General features: G+C 56.1%; 1 protein-coding gene across 1 annotated transcript; it reads right to left on the bottom strand.

Annotated features, from left to right (window-relative positions):
- Positions 1–578: 578 nt before the first annotated feature.
- SAV1 (salvador family WW domain containing protein 1) lies at positions 579–15,289 on the bottom strand. The gene is made up of 7 exons (XM_061573747.1): positions 14,967–15,289; positions 11,586–11,855; positions 9,523–9,825; positions 8,974–9,148; positions 8,218–8,379; positions 5,799–5,960; positions 579–5,432 (listed from the first exon to the last, which is right to left on the bottom strand). The coding sequence occupies exons 1-7, from the start codon at positions 15,058–15,060 to the stop codon at positions 5,162–5,164; spliced, it is 1,437 nt and encodes a 478-aa protein (XP_061429731.1). The 5' UTR covers positions 15,061–15,289; the 3' UTR covers positions 579–5,161.
- Positions 15,290–17,914: the final 2,625 nt, after the last annotated feature.

The raw sequence follows: 17,914 nt of genomic DNA, 5'->3' as shown, positions 1-17,914 counted from the left end.
GCCGTGGGGGGTGCCGTCATTCATCACGACAGGAGCCAGGCGCGACCATTTACGCGATCCATTTATTCCACGCGGTAGTAGTTGTCACTCAAATCGTAGCATCATCAGCATCATCATCATAATCTTCGACACCTCCCTGTCCACATTAAGACATTTACAAATAATATACAGCAGTTTCTATAAAACAGCCCGTGCATTGCAAAACGAGGAGACAAACCCAAGACGGGTGTATATAGAAGCCATCTCAGAATGGATTCATTTGCTTTTGCAACCAACTCCTCCTCCTCCTCATTCCTGCCATTCCAAAATAACTCGGGAGGGATTCACAATCGGTTCCCCTGGGGTGAGAACCAGGCGATTAGGTTCGAGAAACCAATTGCGTGGAAGCCTACGGTATGAAAACTCAGAGAGATCGTGATAAGTTATTTACACAAAGCTGTAGTTCACAAAAAGCCCTATTAAAAGTGTATTTTTTTTACAGTTTGTGAAACGTCTATTAAAACGGGTGCCTGTTTCCGTATTGCTTAAAATCCAGACTGCCGAAATATCACAGCTTCAGACGGGATTTTTTTTCTTGAGTCTCAAATTTATTTAGGGCAGCGGTAAGGAACTTTACCCCTTACCGAGGGCCAAATAGGAATTTCAAACAGCTCTGATGGGCAACCACACTTCGCCAAAGGCAAAGGTTCTGCCGTATAGCCTCAACAGACTTTAGGGGCAAGTGCTGTTAGCGAGTAGCGACACCTACGAAGGCCGGCACGGTGGCACACGAGGGGTGGGCGGCAAGCACCACGCTCGGCCGTCTTCGTCTCCCCAGTGACGACACACTACACCGGGTAATCATTTGAGGCCGAATCGACCTAGGGGAGGCCCATGACCGATTCAGATAACCGTCACTGACGTTGATGGCCGTGAGCGGGAATCGAACTCGGGTCGCCAGGTTCGTAGCGCAGCGCGCTAACCGCTGCGCCACCGCTCCCCACCACGACCACCGCCACACACCTCGGTTACTCGAAGAGGCCCTTCGCTGTGACAGAGGCGGCAGAGTATGGCGCTAAAGTGATGACAGACGGTTACAACTCAACACGGACGTTTCTGTAGCCAAAACGAGGACCCAGATTAGATTTTTGGATGAGGCCACGGTGGTAGTCGTGGGTCATGCCACATTTCCTGTGAATGGCCCTCTCCACCACCCGACGAGACTGGGCGATGTTGAGACGCGCCAATGTGTCGATCACATTCTCGCGCTAACCTGGCTGCAAGGCTTCTTCATTAACGAACTTGAACACCAAGGTGAGTGGAACGTCGCGTGGTGATGTTGGAATTCAGCGGAAAGTGTTTGACAGCGAGGTGCTAAACAGGTCACTCACCAACCTAAAAATATCTTGTATGCAAAGCTCCGCTGCACATTTCTACGATATGCATAGAAAGGATTATCGTCTTAATAGTCTGTTACATTATTATATTCACGTCATCAGTATAACTTCCAGCCGGCAAGTTTATTCTAAATAATTTATAGTAATGCTATATACATATATAAAGCCAATATATATATTTTTTAAATTTAATTTTACATTTCTGAATGTTCATGATGGCCGTGTCAGAGACGCCGATCCGGCACCACTGAGAAACTGTTTGAATCCGATTCCCCACTCGCACACTCGAGCCAAGCCAGAATGAGGCCTTTTGCCAGCGGCTTTTGGCTGGCCATCGAACAAAGACGGTCAACCGCATCGCGCCCTCTCAAATGCGCTTCTGCGGCCGTCTGGAACGCTCTCCCTTCCGATGTTAGGAAGCCACTGGGGCTACGCACTTTTAAATCTAAATTGAAAGCTAATTTCTTTAGAACTACGTTTTGCGTTTATGTTGTCCTTGCCCCGCACCTCCGACTAGCATGGTTGGCTACGTACGAATGCGAAAGTTCAACGTACACACATTACGGTACAGGTTGTTTTTCCACCGGCTATTTGCCGATCCGAGCCAGAACCAAACCGTGAAAGGCTTCCCTCGCATGCCACCTGAGTTTGACTCGGGGCCACGTGGGGCTACACGAGCAGCACGGGTCGCCTCCCGCAGTGGAAAACCACCTGGTGCCATCTGGCCCACGTCAGGCTGGCTGGGCACGGCTCGGCTCGGCTCGGCGGTGTAAAATAGGAAGTTGAAGGGGGCAAGCGAAACGTCCTCTTCCGCTTTGACCAATTTGGAACTTGTTCATTCGTGGCTCCTGGATGTTCAGGATTGCGAGCAGCGGCGATGATGAACACCGCGGAACCTCTTGGGACATCCGAATGAGCGCGCGAGAGGCTCCGGCCTTTGCCAGTGGGGCCACAAGAGCAGCCGCCTTTGTTGACGTCAGCGAGACTGTCGGCAGCCCACGGCAGCCTCACCGCAAGAGCGACGCGAGACAGACCGGGACGCTGCGGCTCCCAGCAAACATTTTCAAAGATGCACCTAACAAGAACTGGGACAATTGAGCTGATGAATTCATCGAAAGGCAGTCGCCGTTTCCTTTTCGTTGTGGTCGATAACTGGGCCCCTCCCCCACCCCTTTAAAAATAGCGGCCACCTTTCGTGACGCAGCTGTTCGTGCCGATCGACGTCGCCGAGCCTCGCCCATCCATCACCTCCCGTCCAGCGGCACATGTGGAAAACTTGCTCCCCACCCCGTTGTTTCAACGGCCGCGCCAGGAGATCAAACTGGTGGCCTGTAGATTTCAAGTCCAGTGCGCTATCCATTACACCGCCACTGTAGCATCCTTAAGCATATATATACACGCGCACACACGCGTGCGCAAGATGAGCAGGACCGCACCCCTGTACTTGTGTGCAATGGCACTGCCATTCTCCAACACCGCTCGGCAGGGGCGGTCTCTGCGCTGCGTGAACTCCCGGCATCACCCCGACATGAACCTTTCCCTCGCTCTTGTTGTATTTAGCGCAGATCCCCCTCCTATTTACACCGACAGTTTACACCTCCAGCCGCGAATTCCGTTTACCTGCTTTGCATATAACAGTCGCAACGCAAACGGGAAGGGCGTTTATTGTTATTATTTTTTTAAAGTGCCAACAACAACCCTGCCTCCGTCTTGCATATCGTATCGTTACGCCGGACCACTCGCAAACGCGACAACAGATGGAGGGTGGGGGGCGGGGACAGCCGCAGTCTTTGCGCTAAAATTTCTCTCTCCGCGTGTCCCCCGTCTCTCTCGATCGCTTCTGTGGCACGGCAAGGCCCCGTGCCCTCGCCGCCACTAGGAGGTCTCCACCGACGCAAGAGCCCCGAGGGCTCGGCACGGTTTCACCGGCCACGGGTGATGGTGCCGCGCTGCTGGCGGCGAGAGCGAATTTGGCGAACGGGGTGTTCGCAAGTCCCCGCGTAACTTATTTTTTTGCATCCGTTGTCAGGCGCGCCACGCACGCGCGTACACGCGTGCGCGCGCGGAAGCACGCGAGCCCTGCAGACGCCCGGCATTAGCCGCAATAAAAGCAAATTGGAACGAGATCGGCGGCCGCGCGGGTTCCTAACGGGCCGCGCGCGTCCCTCGCGGCCGCGTCTCAGCCGCCTCGTGGTTGAACGAGAGGGGGGGGGGGGGGGGGGCCCGCCCATTTGCCCCGCGTAGCGATTCCCGACGGGTCTTTTACACGGCAGGATCGCCGACGATAATGAATGATGATAATAAATACGGCCCAGTTCGGTTGCGGAGGCCGAAACTCGTACAAAAAAAATGGGGGGGGGGGGAGGGCCGACCGTGAATTCTTTACAAAGCGGTGCGGGCGAGAAGTTCCTGCCGAGGGGGGGATTCCGATGGACGTGGTGCGGGGGACGGAGGGGGGTTCTCGGTGGCGTTGTCCTCTGGCAGCCGTTGCCGCGTCGTCGAGGTGCCGAGCGCGCTCGCGGGCCTGGAGTTTGCGGCGCGGTCCGGAGAAGAATGAACCACGCGGCAACCGTGCCCAAGAATAACCGCTGCCGTCAAAAACTCTGCCGCCGTCATTCTGTAACGTAGAGGCTGACACCAGCGGTCCCTTTTTCCCCATTTATAATAGCAACAGAGTCGCTCTACATCGTGTGGCGGGAAGCCAGGCGAGCTCGCACAGACGGGCCATCGACGTGGCCAACCCTCACAACCCACGTGGGTTTGGGATGCACCGCGCGCCCTGCCGGCGACTGTGCTCGGTCCACAGGCGTGCGCTGCCGTGCTCCGCTCGATTCTCGATTTTCCCCCAAGGCCTGGAAGGGAGGGGAAGGTGGCCTGGATAAAGAACACGGATAACGGATTCGCTGTTTGGCTACGCAGAGTGCAGGGGGTGTTTACTTAGCAGAGTTTCGGGTTTACTTGCCGGCGCGTTTGCGCTCACGAGGGCGCCAAGAGTGAAGTTTGCCCCCCCCCCTCCACCCCTCCCCACCCCACGAGCGAGGTGCGGCTCACAATGAAGCCGGGGCGTGTGCGTCAAGATTGCTAGTCACTTTTTGGCAAGGCGGGTTAAATCCGCAGCCCACAGTAATCCACTCACGGATTATCGGGAGTCAACCGGCGCTCCTGTTTTCCCAAGCCTACCGCGAGGGGGGGTGAGAGCCAGAGGGTGAGCAGGCGTGCGAGGGCGTGCCCTTTCACGGAGCGAGATCTACGACGAGGTAAAGGTGCAGCCCTGCAATTTTCTTTCTCGCGCTACTGCTGGCAGGGATGGCATTGTCCTACACCGAAGGGAGCCCCAGATACGCGAGGAGAGGTCTGTGTACTCACACTTTACCCCACCACAACGGCCGCCCGTCGACTAACCGTGGTGAACCAATCTTTGCTTCTGGGTGGCGTTAGCTGCCGCGCCGGGAGATGGAATGGAATTTGGTGACCTCTGGATCGCAAGTCCAGCGCGCGAAGCGTTACACCATCGTGACAACATCGCGAGAGATCTAGGAGTCCATCGGAACGATAAAATAGCAATCGGCGTCCCCTGCTGACAGACCGTCAATGATGCCACAGAGGCCACTCTTGCGAATGAGCGCCTTCACTCAAGGCGCTTCTCCTCTCACCTGGTCAAACAAAACAAAGGTGGAGGCTTGAAACGGACACGGAGTCGTCAACCCCCCCTCCACGTTGGCCGCGGCTCTGTCTTCTCCACGACGTCCGGCCGCGAGCACCACCACCATCACCATGACGACGACTCACACCTTGGTCCCGTAGCCCTGCTGGTATGACGACGGTGCGTGGGCCCGGCCGCCATACCAGTGCAGCTGCTGCTGCTGATGTCGCTGATGATGATGCTGCTGCTGCTGATGCTGCCGCGCCTCCATCTCGGAGAGCAGCGCGCGGCGGTAGTCCTCGTAGGAGCGCACCACCTGCTCCAGCTCCTTCATGTAGAGCAGCATGAGCATGCTCTGGTACGTGTCCAGCTCCGACACCTGGAAGAGCTCCCACTTGAGCTTGTGGTCGTACCTGCGTGCGTGGCGGAGCGGGAAGGGTTAGGGGAGGTTGAGGTGGCGGTGGAGATCATTGGTAGTGGTCGTGACGGTGCCGGCGGAGAAGGTGCATGCGGTGGCGAACATGGTGGTGGTCGTGATGATGGTGGTTGGTTGTGATGGTGGTGCGGGTGGTGGTGTTGATAATGGTACAGGTCGTGAAGGTGGTGGTCACCGTGCGAGCAAGCGCGCGAGTGAGCGAGCGTGGAAACGAGCGAGCGTACATAAGCGCAAACGATGGATCAATCGATTTGGCGAGAAATACTTCATACGCGCGGGCGAGCGCCCAAACGGACGTGCGCCGCGCGAGCCGGTTTCTTTCTTGTCGCGAGTGAGCTCTTACTCGTGCGGGGCGTGCGCGTACACCAGCAGCCACTCGGGGATCTCGGCACTGTGGTAGGGGTTGGCCGGCACCAGCACTGGCTGGCTCCGCACCGGCGGCTGGGCGTTGTAGAGCATCGGCGGCAACGCGCGCATGGGCGGAGGCTGGTCGTAGCGCAGGATGCTGCGGAGCAACGACGGAGCACGACGGCGGTGGTTACGCGAACGTCGCAAACCAAAGTTGCGTTCTCCCTTGCCACTTTGTTGTTGCTGACCAATTATTATTACAATGATGATTTCGCTCGTTCACCTCGGAAAGCCTCACACTCATGACCATTTTTCAGGAGGGTCCTGTCAAGTTTTCACAGTAGGGGGCGATGCTTCTGCTGTCTGTGATCCCAACTGAGTAATTTGTCGGTTATACTTCAGCAGTATGTTTGCTCAATTCCAGTCACATTGTGCGAGTATGTGTGTGTGTTTTTGTACATATGGGAAGAGACTGGAAAAACCCGGAGCGAGCCCACGCAGAACAGGGAGAGAACAAACAAATTCCACCGCACTCGCTCTCTCACACACTCACAAACACACACTCACTCTCACACACTCACACACTCTCTCTCACACACTCACAAACTCTCACACACTCACAAACTCTCACACACTCACAAACTCTCACACACTCACACACTCACACACTCACACACTCACACATTCACACACTCACACACTCACTCATTCACACACTCACACACTCACTCATTCACACACTCACACACTCACAAACACACACTCACTCTTACACACTCACAAACTCTCACACTCACACACTCACTCATTCACACACTCACACACTCATTCACACACACACTCACTCTCACACACTCACACACTCACACACTCTCTCTCACACACTCACAAACTCTCACACTCACACACTCACAAACTCTCACACTCACAAACTCTCACACTCACACACTCACTCATTCACACACTCACACACTCACTCATTCACACACTCGCACACTCACAAACACACACACACTCATTCACACACACACTCACTCTCACACACTCACACACTCACACACTCTCTCTCACACACTCACAAACTCTCACACTCACACACTCACAAACTCTCACACTCACACACTCACAAACTCTCACACTCACACACTCACTCATTCACACACTCACACACTCACTCATTCACACACTCACACACTCACAAACACACACACACACTCATTCACACACACACTCACTCTCACACACGCGCACACTCACACACTCTCTCTCACACACGCGCACACTCACACACTCTCACACACGCGCACACTCTCTCACACTCACACTCTCACTCATTCACACACACTCACACACACTCACTCTCACACACACTCACTCATTCACACTGCGTCGAACCGGGGGAGAACAAACTCCACGCGGATCGAACCCAAGTCCTTGTTGCGGCGAGGCACGAGGCGTTACCAACCCGGCGGGCTGGGAAACGCAGCGGCTCCCGCAGCGGGGGGGGGGGGGGGGCAGTAGCTCTCGACAGCCCTCTGCCCAACGGCAAGACCTTGGCTCAAACCAGGGTGGTTAATTTACTTGTGTGTTAGTATCGCCGATGGATCGTAAGCAAATAGAAAACGATCGCAAAACGATTGCGGCTTGCCGCACAGACCGAAGGAATGGCTAACAGTGAAAATAAAGTGCAGCCCTGTGTGTGTTTGTTACAGGTGGTGCATCAGCCAGTCATCTCAGTCAGTCAACCCATGGCACCTGAGTCTGCCCCGTGACCTCCTGCCAGCGGGCGTTCGACACTTCACGTGGCCTTAAGGTGCACATTGCCTGGCACAAGCGCCTTGGTGACGTCACCGCCACTTAGTGGTGAATGGCGGTTGTTGTTGTCTGTGTTAACAGTCATAACAACAACGCCACCAACAACATACACAAACCCCACTAACAAACACCACCACCTCAACCGTACCAACAAATACACTGATGACCACCACCATAGCTGTTCCAACACCACCACCACAACCACCACCACCACCACAACCAACACCACCACAACCAACACTACCACCACAACCAACACTACCACCACAACCAACACCACCACCACCACAGCTTGACAGGTATGCAAAGATCCCCCATATAGCCTTAACAGACTTTTGGGGCAAGTGCTGTTAGCGAGCACCTATGAAGGCCGCCTTGTTCTCACCAGTGTCGATGTTTTTACGCACCACACCAGGAACTCATTTGAGGCTCAGTCGACCTAGGGGTGGCCCAGGACCGGTTCAATAATCGTCACTGATCTTGGCCGTGAGCGGGAATCGAACTCGGGTCGCCAGGTTCGTAGCGCTAACCGCTGCACTGCCGCCCCCCCACACAAGTGAACACACACGCGCACACACTCGTTTTACGTCGGAGCGGACCTAGGTGCGCAAGGGTGCCGGTACTGCGCCTTGCGGTTGACGTGGTCCACGTAGTAGAGGCCGAACTCGGGTGACTCGACGCGCTCCCAGCCCGGGGGCAGCCCCTCCCTCTCCAGCGGGTGGCTCCAGTGAGTGGTGTTCGTGTTGTGGTCGATGTAGTACCTGTGAGGGAGCGCAGCAAACACGAGCCTGTCAACCCAGTACCCGACCTCGTAACAGGCTAATTCAGACCCTGTTGGTCACCCCGTGCCCCTTATGAATCTCAACGTTCACCCAACAAAGTCCCATCTCAAGGGAGAAACACAAACAAATAGGCATTTTTTTCCCCGTATTGAAACGGCTGTGCGTCCTATGGACCTGACAATTAAATTTCCCTGTACAAGAATACAGGGTAGGCCGTATGGGTTGATAGCAATGTAAACGCCACCACGGCAGTTTATCCTTTCCCTGTTCCGATGACGGAAGTAGAAGGCCACGAGGGAGGTTACGAGTGGCACAGTTTGGCACCAGCGATCACAGAGTGTGGTCGTGTCACTACAGTTCTCTGCGGTGAGTAACAACGTCTTTAAAAACAGCGGCGCAACTACGCTTCTCTAAATAAAATGAACCCTGAGCCCACTCGCGCGTTCCGAGATCTAGCGGTGAACAGGACCCCCACCACCCTGCTGACGTCTCGGAAGGGAGAAGGGTTGAACAGGCGTGGACGCGGCGACCAATTCAAAACAACCTCCACGGCACGAACTGCAGCGTGCTCACCTGCGCCCGCGGATCGTCCAGTCCACCGTCCAGCCCGGCGGCAGCGGGAGATCGTCGGGACCTGGCGGACCGGCCGAGCCAGGCGGTGGCAGCTGCTGCTGCTGCTGCTGCTGCGAAGCAGAGGCCGACGCGAGGCTTCTCACCGACTGGGCGCTCACGACCGACCGGGGCTGCCCTGTGAGAGAGGAGGACGTCAATAAACAGGGCAGTCCATCAGCCCACCAGCCCATCAGCCCGCCGCTCGACAAACGGTCAGGTCGGAGGTGCGATGATGGCATCTGCGACTCCGTACGGCAATCCCACAGCCATAATCATGGACAGCAAACTCGCTGTCCATGATTATGGCTGTCCGCGAATAGCATCTGGAACATGACTACTGCATCAAGAGAGAGAAAGAAAGTGATGAGAGAGATATTACGATTTGTATGTATTTAATAACTTATATACGTATTTACTTAAGGTAATTCATAAAAAAAGTATCCCTCGTCGCGAATAACGAGGGAACGCTGCACGGCACTTCCGTCACGGGGCCGTAGGCTGTCGGCGTACCTTGCTGCGGCCTGCGCTGCGCGGCACCGGGCCCCCACCGCGCCTGCACGCCGTACGGGTCGCCCGGCGGCCCCACGGCGCCGGCGGAGGCGCCGTACTGCTCCGCCGGCTGGTAGGCCTCGCTGTAGGCCCCGGCGCCGCCGCCGCGGTAGTCGTCCTGGTAGGGGTCGGGCGGCACGCGCCGGTGCGTCTGCGGCGCCGGCTGCTTCTGCGGGCCCTCGTCGGCGTAGTAGGGGTCGGCGGGGTAGAGGTAGTGGGCACCGTCGGAGCCGTTCTCTCCCTGCTGGTCGGCGGCGACGTAGTCTGAATCGCACGCGGAGCACGGGGTCACGGGGGCCGCCACTCAAACGGTCGTCTGTGGTGTGGGGTGATTGGCCGGGTGACCAAGGTTGCCGCGGTGGCTAGGAGATGTTAACTACCTCGCCTGGTATACAGCAGGTCGTGGGGCCGAACCTGACCCGGACGCCTGCTGCTGTATATTTGGAGGTTGCGCGTCTCTCTCTTTCTCCGTGATCTCGTGGATTTTTCTCCAGATCCTCTGGTTTTTCCCACCACATTTAGAATCGTACATCACACGTATAGAGTATTTGGTTGCTATACATTTCCACGTGATAAGCCACTTCGGTGAGCTATTGTTTGTGGCCAGGTCGCTTCTAAAAAAGAGCTACATAGCTCAGTGGGCTTTACCTGGTAAAATAACAAAAAAAGTTTAGTTTAGGCTCCGAGGTCAGAGCTGTGGGCTGGCACCTTTAAGATCCTGGGTTGTGAACCCAGGTTTCAGCCACCTGTACGTATGCGCTGTATGCTGAACTTCTTTCGCACCATACATAGCTAACCGTGACAGTTGGAGGTGCGGGAAATAATAACAATGTTTAATAATGATTTTGTCATTCTTGGAGAAGCCTCGAGCGCCTTGATGTGACGCGGAGGCTTTCACAACCAAATATTATGATCCAAATTAGTTTATTTTGGGTTAGATCGTCGTCGCGTAGTGTATAATTGCGGTTTGTCTTGACTATAACGTCTGCCACCCCAACAGAGCCAATCACATTACGTTGACACGTCGTAGGCAAATGTGCCCCGATCAGCTGTTTCTTCAGCAAAATCGTTGATAAGCGAGCAGAATTTAAACATTTTTGCTCGAAGTTTCTCTGGAGACGACACCCAGCGTCATCAGACGGTGAAGCTTACGTCGGGCGAACACGCTCACGTCCCCGCCTCCGAGACGATGGAAAGACTTTGTGACACCACCGACCTGCCTCCTCCACATGTCGCTGCTTACAGGCTATCCACAACGTATCCGTTACGATCGATTCAAGTAGATTTCTAACGATCGCCATGAAGCTGTGCGCCGTGCGCAAAACACCGAGTTATTTTTCAATCAATGAAATGTGAGCGTGCGTTTTATTGTTTTTCCCTCTGGCATCGGGGGTCACAATGAGAGAGATCATTTACATTTAGAGTACGGCTCTTTTGTCGATCCTCTGCTGGTTGAGGGCTTATTCAATGCCGTGCAGGTCACGGGAGCTGTATGACCGTACTTCACCACGCTGCCCAGTGCAGAAGCGACGTTGTGGCACGGTTAATCAATGGATATTGGCAGTGCTGCCCGATGCCACGCACGAATCGGCCATCGTGTGCCGTCGTGACCATCCAAACTTGAAAAGTTACCCACAAATTACTCAATCGGGATCACACAACAGCAGCAGCATCGCAACGTGCTACGAAAACTTGGCAGGAGACCTCCTGAAAGGAATCTTGACACTCAGCGAGGCTTTGCTGGGTAAACAAGCGTAATCGCAACAACAACAACAGCAGCAGCAGCAGCAACATAGCTCCACTGCAGCCTCGCACCGCCTGCTTTACGCACAACGGTCGCTCGCTAAAATCCAAGCGCCATGCAGGCCGGAACCTGCTTGGCTTCCGGCTCCGACAAGGTCGGGCGAATCCCAGGCGAACCCGTCATGGGCTTGTAACAGAAACTCTCTCACGATCACGCGCACGCACAATCCTCTCTCGCTCCGCCCCCCCGCCTCGCGAACTCACGCCGGCGCTCTCCTCACCGTACTCCCGCGGCGCCACCGCCGCCGCTCCATAGCTGTAGGCGCCGTGGGGGGGCGTCCGCCGGTGCTCCCGCCAGCCGCTCTCCGTGGCTTGGCCCCCCCTCAGGAAGCTGGTGTTCCGCGAGACGCCGGCGCCACCGCCGCCACCCGCGGACGACGAGACGACGGCGTTGCCGGCGCCGTCCTGGGCGCCGTAACCGGACGGTGCCGCGCCCGCCTCGGCACGCCGCGGGATGGTGGGGCCGTGCCGGATGAACGAGGGCATGAGGTCTGCGGGGGAGGGGGGTAGACGGGGGGGAAGGGGGGGCGGCACAAGCGAGAGAGAGATGCGCGCATTGGAAGCGCCGCAGCGGAGGAAGGAAAACCTTCGGCCTGAATTTTGCACGACAGGGCGGCTGCTGGCGGCAGCGGAGACGCTCGTGCCTCACGGCAAGAAGTGCCTGGGTTGGATCCCTGACACGGGCGCCTTGCCGTGTGGAATTAGTATGTTCTCCCCCTGTTATCCGGGTTCTCTGGTTTATTCCCGTAAATAAAAAAACCCACACAATGACACCGGCTCATCGCGTGGCTGCTGCCTTCCCACCCCGTCTGCGGTTCTGCTGGAAAAAGAGCTTTATAGCTCATCGGATTCCTCCAGTATAAATATTCTGATTCTGGACCCTCCTCAGTGCCTCTAAGGTCGTCCCTTCTCTCTCTCTTCGAGAGCGAGCGAACACTGTGCGACGTCGCGTCACGCGTTGACTTTACCGCGGTGTTAACGAGAGGGAAGCAGACGCCGGCTATCGCACTCGCACGGCAAAGGCGAGCCGCTTCTCATGTGGTTTGTCGGATAACGCCGTCTGGTAATGGCTGGTTGCCCACCAAAGGTCCCATTCGACCCCTCAGTAAAGTAAAAGTTCCCCCCATCCCACCCTGGCTCAGAGCACCATCGTCATAGAGGTGTGGGGGTGCTTGGTCAAGTATCCGGAGACCATCATCCAGCAGCGGATTGACAAAAGGTCTGTGCGTGTGCGTGGAAACAGCTTACAAGTGCACCGTTGCACGGGCTTGTAGACGAGCAAGGGTTTGGCTGACCGTGTTGGGTTTGTGAACCCATCTGTGCGGATCTTTGAATCTCATGAGTTCGATCCCGACCCTGACGCCTGCTGTATATTTGGAGTCTGCGTGTCTCTCCCGCCGTGGTCGCGTGGAATATTCTCCGGGTCGTCCGGTTTTGCCCTCCGCATTTAGAATCACCATCACGCATTTAGAGTATTCGGCCGCTATAAATTTCCACATTTGTCATAACTAGGTCGCTTCTAAAAAAAAAATCTATATAAAGCTTAGTGGGCCTTAGCTGGTCAAATAAAAAAAAAATCATGAACGGTTATTGCCACCTCCTCACGGTTCCTGCCACATGGAAGCAAAACACACACATTGGCCGAATATCTGAGTGTGGGACTTTCTGAAAATGTCCCTAGACTTTGGGGAGGCGTTCCTGTACAAATAAAATGACACGTTAATTGTAACAAAAATCAGCGCATTGTTATTTAGACGTTAACTGGGTCACATACCATGTATCATGGAAAACACAAGAAGCACAAGGCAAATACACAATGCCAAGACGCACACAGGGTACAAACAGGAACACAACACGCGAACACACAGTACGCAACGTAAATACACAACAAAACGCGCAATCGACAACACAAGGCAGACCGTGTACATGTGCTGATGAACGAAAACGGCGAACAGCCACAAGCACCACTCGCACGAGATACACAAATAAACACAAACAAACACTACACGCAAGCACGGTCGACAGAAGCACAGGGTCAACAGAACAGCGAAACACATCATACAAGAAGGGGAACCGCTACCCCTAAGGTAATTGATGCGCAACACTTCACAAACACACACACATACACAACCATAACACACACCACACAAACACACACAACCATAATACACACCACACAAACACACACAACCATAACACACACCACACAAACACACACATACACAACCATAACACACACCACACAAACAACCATAACACACACCACACAAACACAACCATAACACACACCACACAAACACACACATACACAACCATAACACACACCACACAAACACACACATACACAACCATAACACACACCACACAAACACATACACAACCAACACAACCATAACACACACCACACTAACAACACACACACAGGTACGCACACACACCTGCACAAAGACAAAGATCCCCCGTATAGCCTTCACAGACTGTGGGGGCAAGTGCTGTTAGCGAGTACCTATGATGGCCGGTGTTCGTAGCGCCACCGCTCCCCACAACAATGAGCAGACACAACACACCACACAATACAACACACAACACAATACACAACACACCGATTTGAACACGCAACAAACACAATCCTAAGGCTGTGCATTTCCCTTTTCAAGTTGCCTGACACGACACACAGACACACAATATCAACACAACACAAGTTAACACAGACACACAACACAGATTAACACACATACACAATAGCAACACAACACAAGTTAACACACAGACACACAATACCAACACAAGTTAACAAACACACACACGATAGACACACACACCACAGGACACAAACACACAAAACACACAGGACACACACAACATACATTCGACACATACACAGGCCACACACACAAGGCAGACACACACAAGGCAGAGACACACACACCACAGGACACACACCGAGGACAGACATCAGACATGCACAGGATATACACACGAAACACACAGAGAAAAAACACACACGGGACACACAAACAAGATACATACGACACATACACAGAACACACGCACGTCACAGACACAAGGTAGATATACACAAGACACACATACCACGGGACACGCACAGAGAAACATACAGGACACACATACAGGTCACATACCACAGGACACACACGAACCACAGACACACACACACACGGGACACATTCGGGACACATACAGGACACACGTACAACAGACACACACACACGTACCACAGGACACACACACGGGACACACACGAACCACAGACACACACACACGGGACACATACAGGACACACGTACAACAGACACACACACACGGGACACATACAGGACACACGTACAACAGACACACACACGTACAACACACACACACGTACCAGACACACACACGTACCACAGGACACACACACGGGACACACGTACCACAGACACACACACATACCACAGACACACACAAGAGGCACACACACAAGACGCACATACCACACACATACACGGAAACACACAGAACGCACATACCACAGATACCACAGACACACGAGACACAGAGCACACACAAGACGCACACACCACAGGACACACCACACGACTCACTCCTGAGGAAAGGCGCCGCCTCCCGCTTCAGGTATCGTCCCTGCACCTCGCTGGGTTTGCTCGCCTCGTGTCGACTCTTCTTGCGCGACAGCATCGCCTCTCTCACGGCCTCCCTCCTCAGCCTCACAACAACAACCACCACCACCGCCGCCTACTCCTCCTCCCCCTCACGCACGCACAGGCGCGCGAGCTCCACCACCACCCTCCTCCTCCTCACCACCACCACCGCCCTCCTCACCACCGCCCTCTTCCTCCTCCTCACGGGAGGCGCCGCGCTCCCGCGCCGCGCGGGGCTCGCTGCTGAGACGCGCACGGAGCAGGGGCCGCCATCGCGGCGGCCATCATCGTCGTCATCGCCGCCGTCGTCATCACCACGCCCCGCCCCCCCAGCCCCCCGCTCCCCCCAACCCCCCCCGCCCCCCCCAACCCCCCCCGCCCCCCCCAACCCCCCCGCCCCCCCCCGCCCCCCCCCAACCCCCCCCGCCCCCCCCAACCCCCCCCGCCCCCCCCCAACCCCCCCCGCCCCCCCCCAACCCCCCCCGCCCCCCCCCAACCCCCCCCCGCCCCCCCCAACCCCCCCCCGCCCCCCCCAACCCCCCCCCCAACCCCCCCCCCGCCCCCCCCAACCCCCCCCCCGCCCCCCCCAACCCCACCCCCCCGCCCCCCCCAACCCTCCCCCCAACCCTCCCCCCAACCCCCCCCGCCCCCTCCCACCCCCCAACCCCCGCCCCCCCCCTCCCACCCCCCAACCCCCGCCCCCCCCAACCCCCCCCGCCCCCTCCCACCCCCCAACCCCCGCCCCCCCCCTCCCACCCCCCAACCCCCGCCCCCCCCAACCCCCCCCGCCCCCTCCCACCCCCCAACCCCCGCCCCCCCCAACCCCCCCCCCCGTCCTCCCAACAACCGCAACCCCCGCACCCTCCCTAAGTTTTTAATGCCGGCGTCGTGACGTCAGCACGTTCCCGCCTCACCTCCTGACGTCATCACGCACCCACGAGTTCGTTCGGAATCGCGCGCGCGCGCGAAGTCGTCGGGTGACATCATCACGCACGACGGTTTCTCCCCCCACCCCGCCGACGTCGGCGCAAGTGGGGCAGCCGGCGAGGTGACGTCATCACGCACGACGGTTTCTCCCCCCACCCCGCCGACGTCGGCGCAAGTGGGGCAGCCGGCGAGGTGACGTCATCACGCACGACGGTTTCTCCCCCCACCCCGCCGACGTCGGCGCAAGTGGGGCAGCCGGCGAGGTGACGTCATCACGCACGACGGTTTCTCCCCCCACCCCGCCGACGTCGGCGCAAGTGGGTCAGCCGGCGAGGTGACGTCATCACGCACGACGGTTTCTCCCCCCACCCCGCCGACGTCGGCGCAAGTGGGGCAGCCGGCGAGGTGACGTCATCACGCACGACGGTTTCTCCCCCCACCCCGCCGACGTCGGCGCAAGTGGGGCAGCCGGCGAGGTGACGTCATCACGCACGACGGTTTCTCCCCCCACCCCGCCGACGTCGGCGCAAGTGGGGCAGCCGGCGAGGTGACGTCATCACGCACGAGTCAATGGAGTGCGAGTTACGTCATCACGCACGACGAAATAAGTGCGCGTTCCCTAAACAGCGACACAATTAGCGCAGTTTCCCCAGGGTCTCTCTCGCCTGAAGACCTGTGTGTACATACGTGTACATGTATGTGCACGTATGATGAACTTCTTTCGCACTGCACGTATCCAACCGCGCTAATCGGAGGTGAAGCGAAGCTGGCTGTGTGTGCACGTAGCCTGCCAAGCGGGGAGGGTTGTAGGATGGCAACATTTGTTGTGAACAAATATTCTCCCGTGGGCGTCCAAGTGCCGGAGCTGTGGTTTTCCAGGACTGTTCCTTCTCGCGTGGGATGAGAAAGGGTTGCTTCCTCGCTCGCTCGCTCGCTCACGTGGGTTTCCTCCAAAAAAATCGAAGCTCATTCATTCGGCTGAAAACATCTCAATATCCAGTGGGCGGCAAAGCTTGGGCAAAAATTCTCGGTGGTGCCGGCTCTCACGCCGCCTTGGCTGCGGTTCATCCCCGAGTCACCCTCGCTAACAAGAGGGAATTCTGTGCGGCGGCATGACGAGTTGAGATCACGAGCGCATGCCACGGCTGGGGTATGCAGGCCAGGCGGCTACCACCACGTTCTGTCAACCGCCGGAGGGCTGCGGGGCACGGCGCATTCTGCTCGCACGCAACACAAACGGTCCATTTTCTCAAATGAGCTCAATGTAAACAGAGGAATGCGAGGTTGCCACTTGCCAGCACCGAGAAGCACGTCATCGCCCCATTCCAAATCCTCACGACCGCAACACACCACGGGTTTGTCCAGATTTCAACCGGTTACATTTTGTACAATTTGTCCACGAGCCCAGATTGAAACTTTTTTTTTTATTTTACCACAAAAACATTTTTCACCTGCAGAATAAAACAGCTATTTTTCAGAAGCGACCTGGCTGTCACAAACTATAGCTCAACGAAGTTGCGATTCACGTGGAAATAAATGTATCGCAACCTAAAATAATCTAAAACACGTTTGTAAATGTGGAGGGAAAAACCGGAGGACCCGGAGAAAAATCCATGCAACCACGGGGAGAACACGCAAACTCCCAATATACAGGCGTTAGGGTCGGGATCGAACCTAGGACATTGTAGGTGCCAGGCGAAGTAGCATCTCGCCACCGTGGCGCCCCACGGCAGGTGGCACCCGTGAGGTGTTTCACTTGCGGGCGCCACCTGAGCTCGAGGGTGCACAGCCTTGGCTGTTCCAATCTCTGTGGCCAATTACGGTGAATAATGCGATAACCACTTGGGGCGAGTGGGGTTACCGTATAAATACATTGGTACGAGTACACTTTTGCGACCTTGAGTGGTACGAATATCTGCTCCGGACCACGGACTAAAGCTGCGGCGAGAGGTGCCTATAATGTA

This window comes from Lethenteron reissneri, chromosome 53 (genome assembly GCF_015708825.2).
Source record: "Lethenteron reissneri isolate LAM-NWPU_2019-01 chromosome 53, ASM1570882v1, whole genome shotgun sequence".
In the NCBI taxonomy this organism is placed as follows: Eukaryota; Metazoa; Chordata; class Hyperoartia; order Petromyzontiformes; family Petromyzontidae; genus Lethenteron; species Lethenteron reissneri.
This window is presented reverse-complemented; position numbering and strand designations above follow the sequence as displayed.

Excerpts from the sequence above, each read along its gene's own strand:
- SAV1 (XM_061573747.1), bottom strand. The coding sequence starts at position 15,060 with ATGCTGTCGCGCAAGAAGAGTCGACACGAGGCGAGCAAACCCAGCGAG. Across the intron at positions 11,856-14,966 it reads GGCGGCGCCTTTCCTCAGGA|ACCTCATGCCCTCGTTCATC; the intron begins GTGAGTCGTGTG and ends CCTCCCCCGCAG. Across the intron at positions 5,433-5,798 it reads TACGCGCACGCCCCGCACGA|GTACGACCACAAGCTCAAGT; the intron begins GTAAGAGCTCAC and ends CCACGCACGCAG.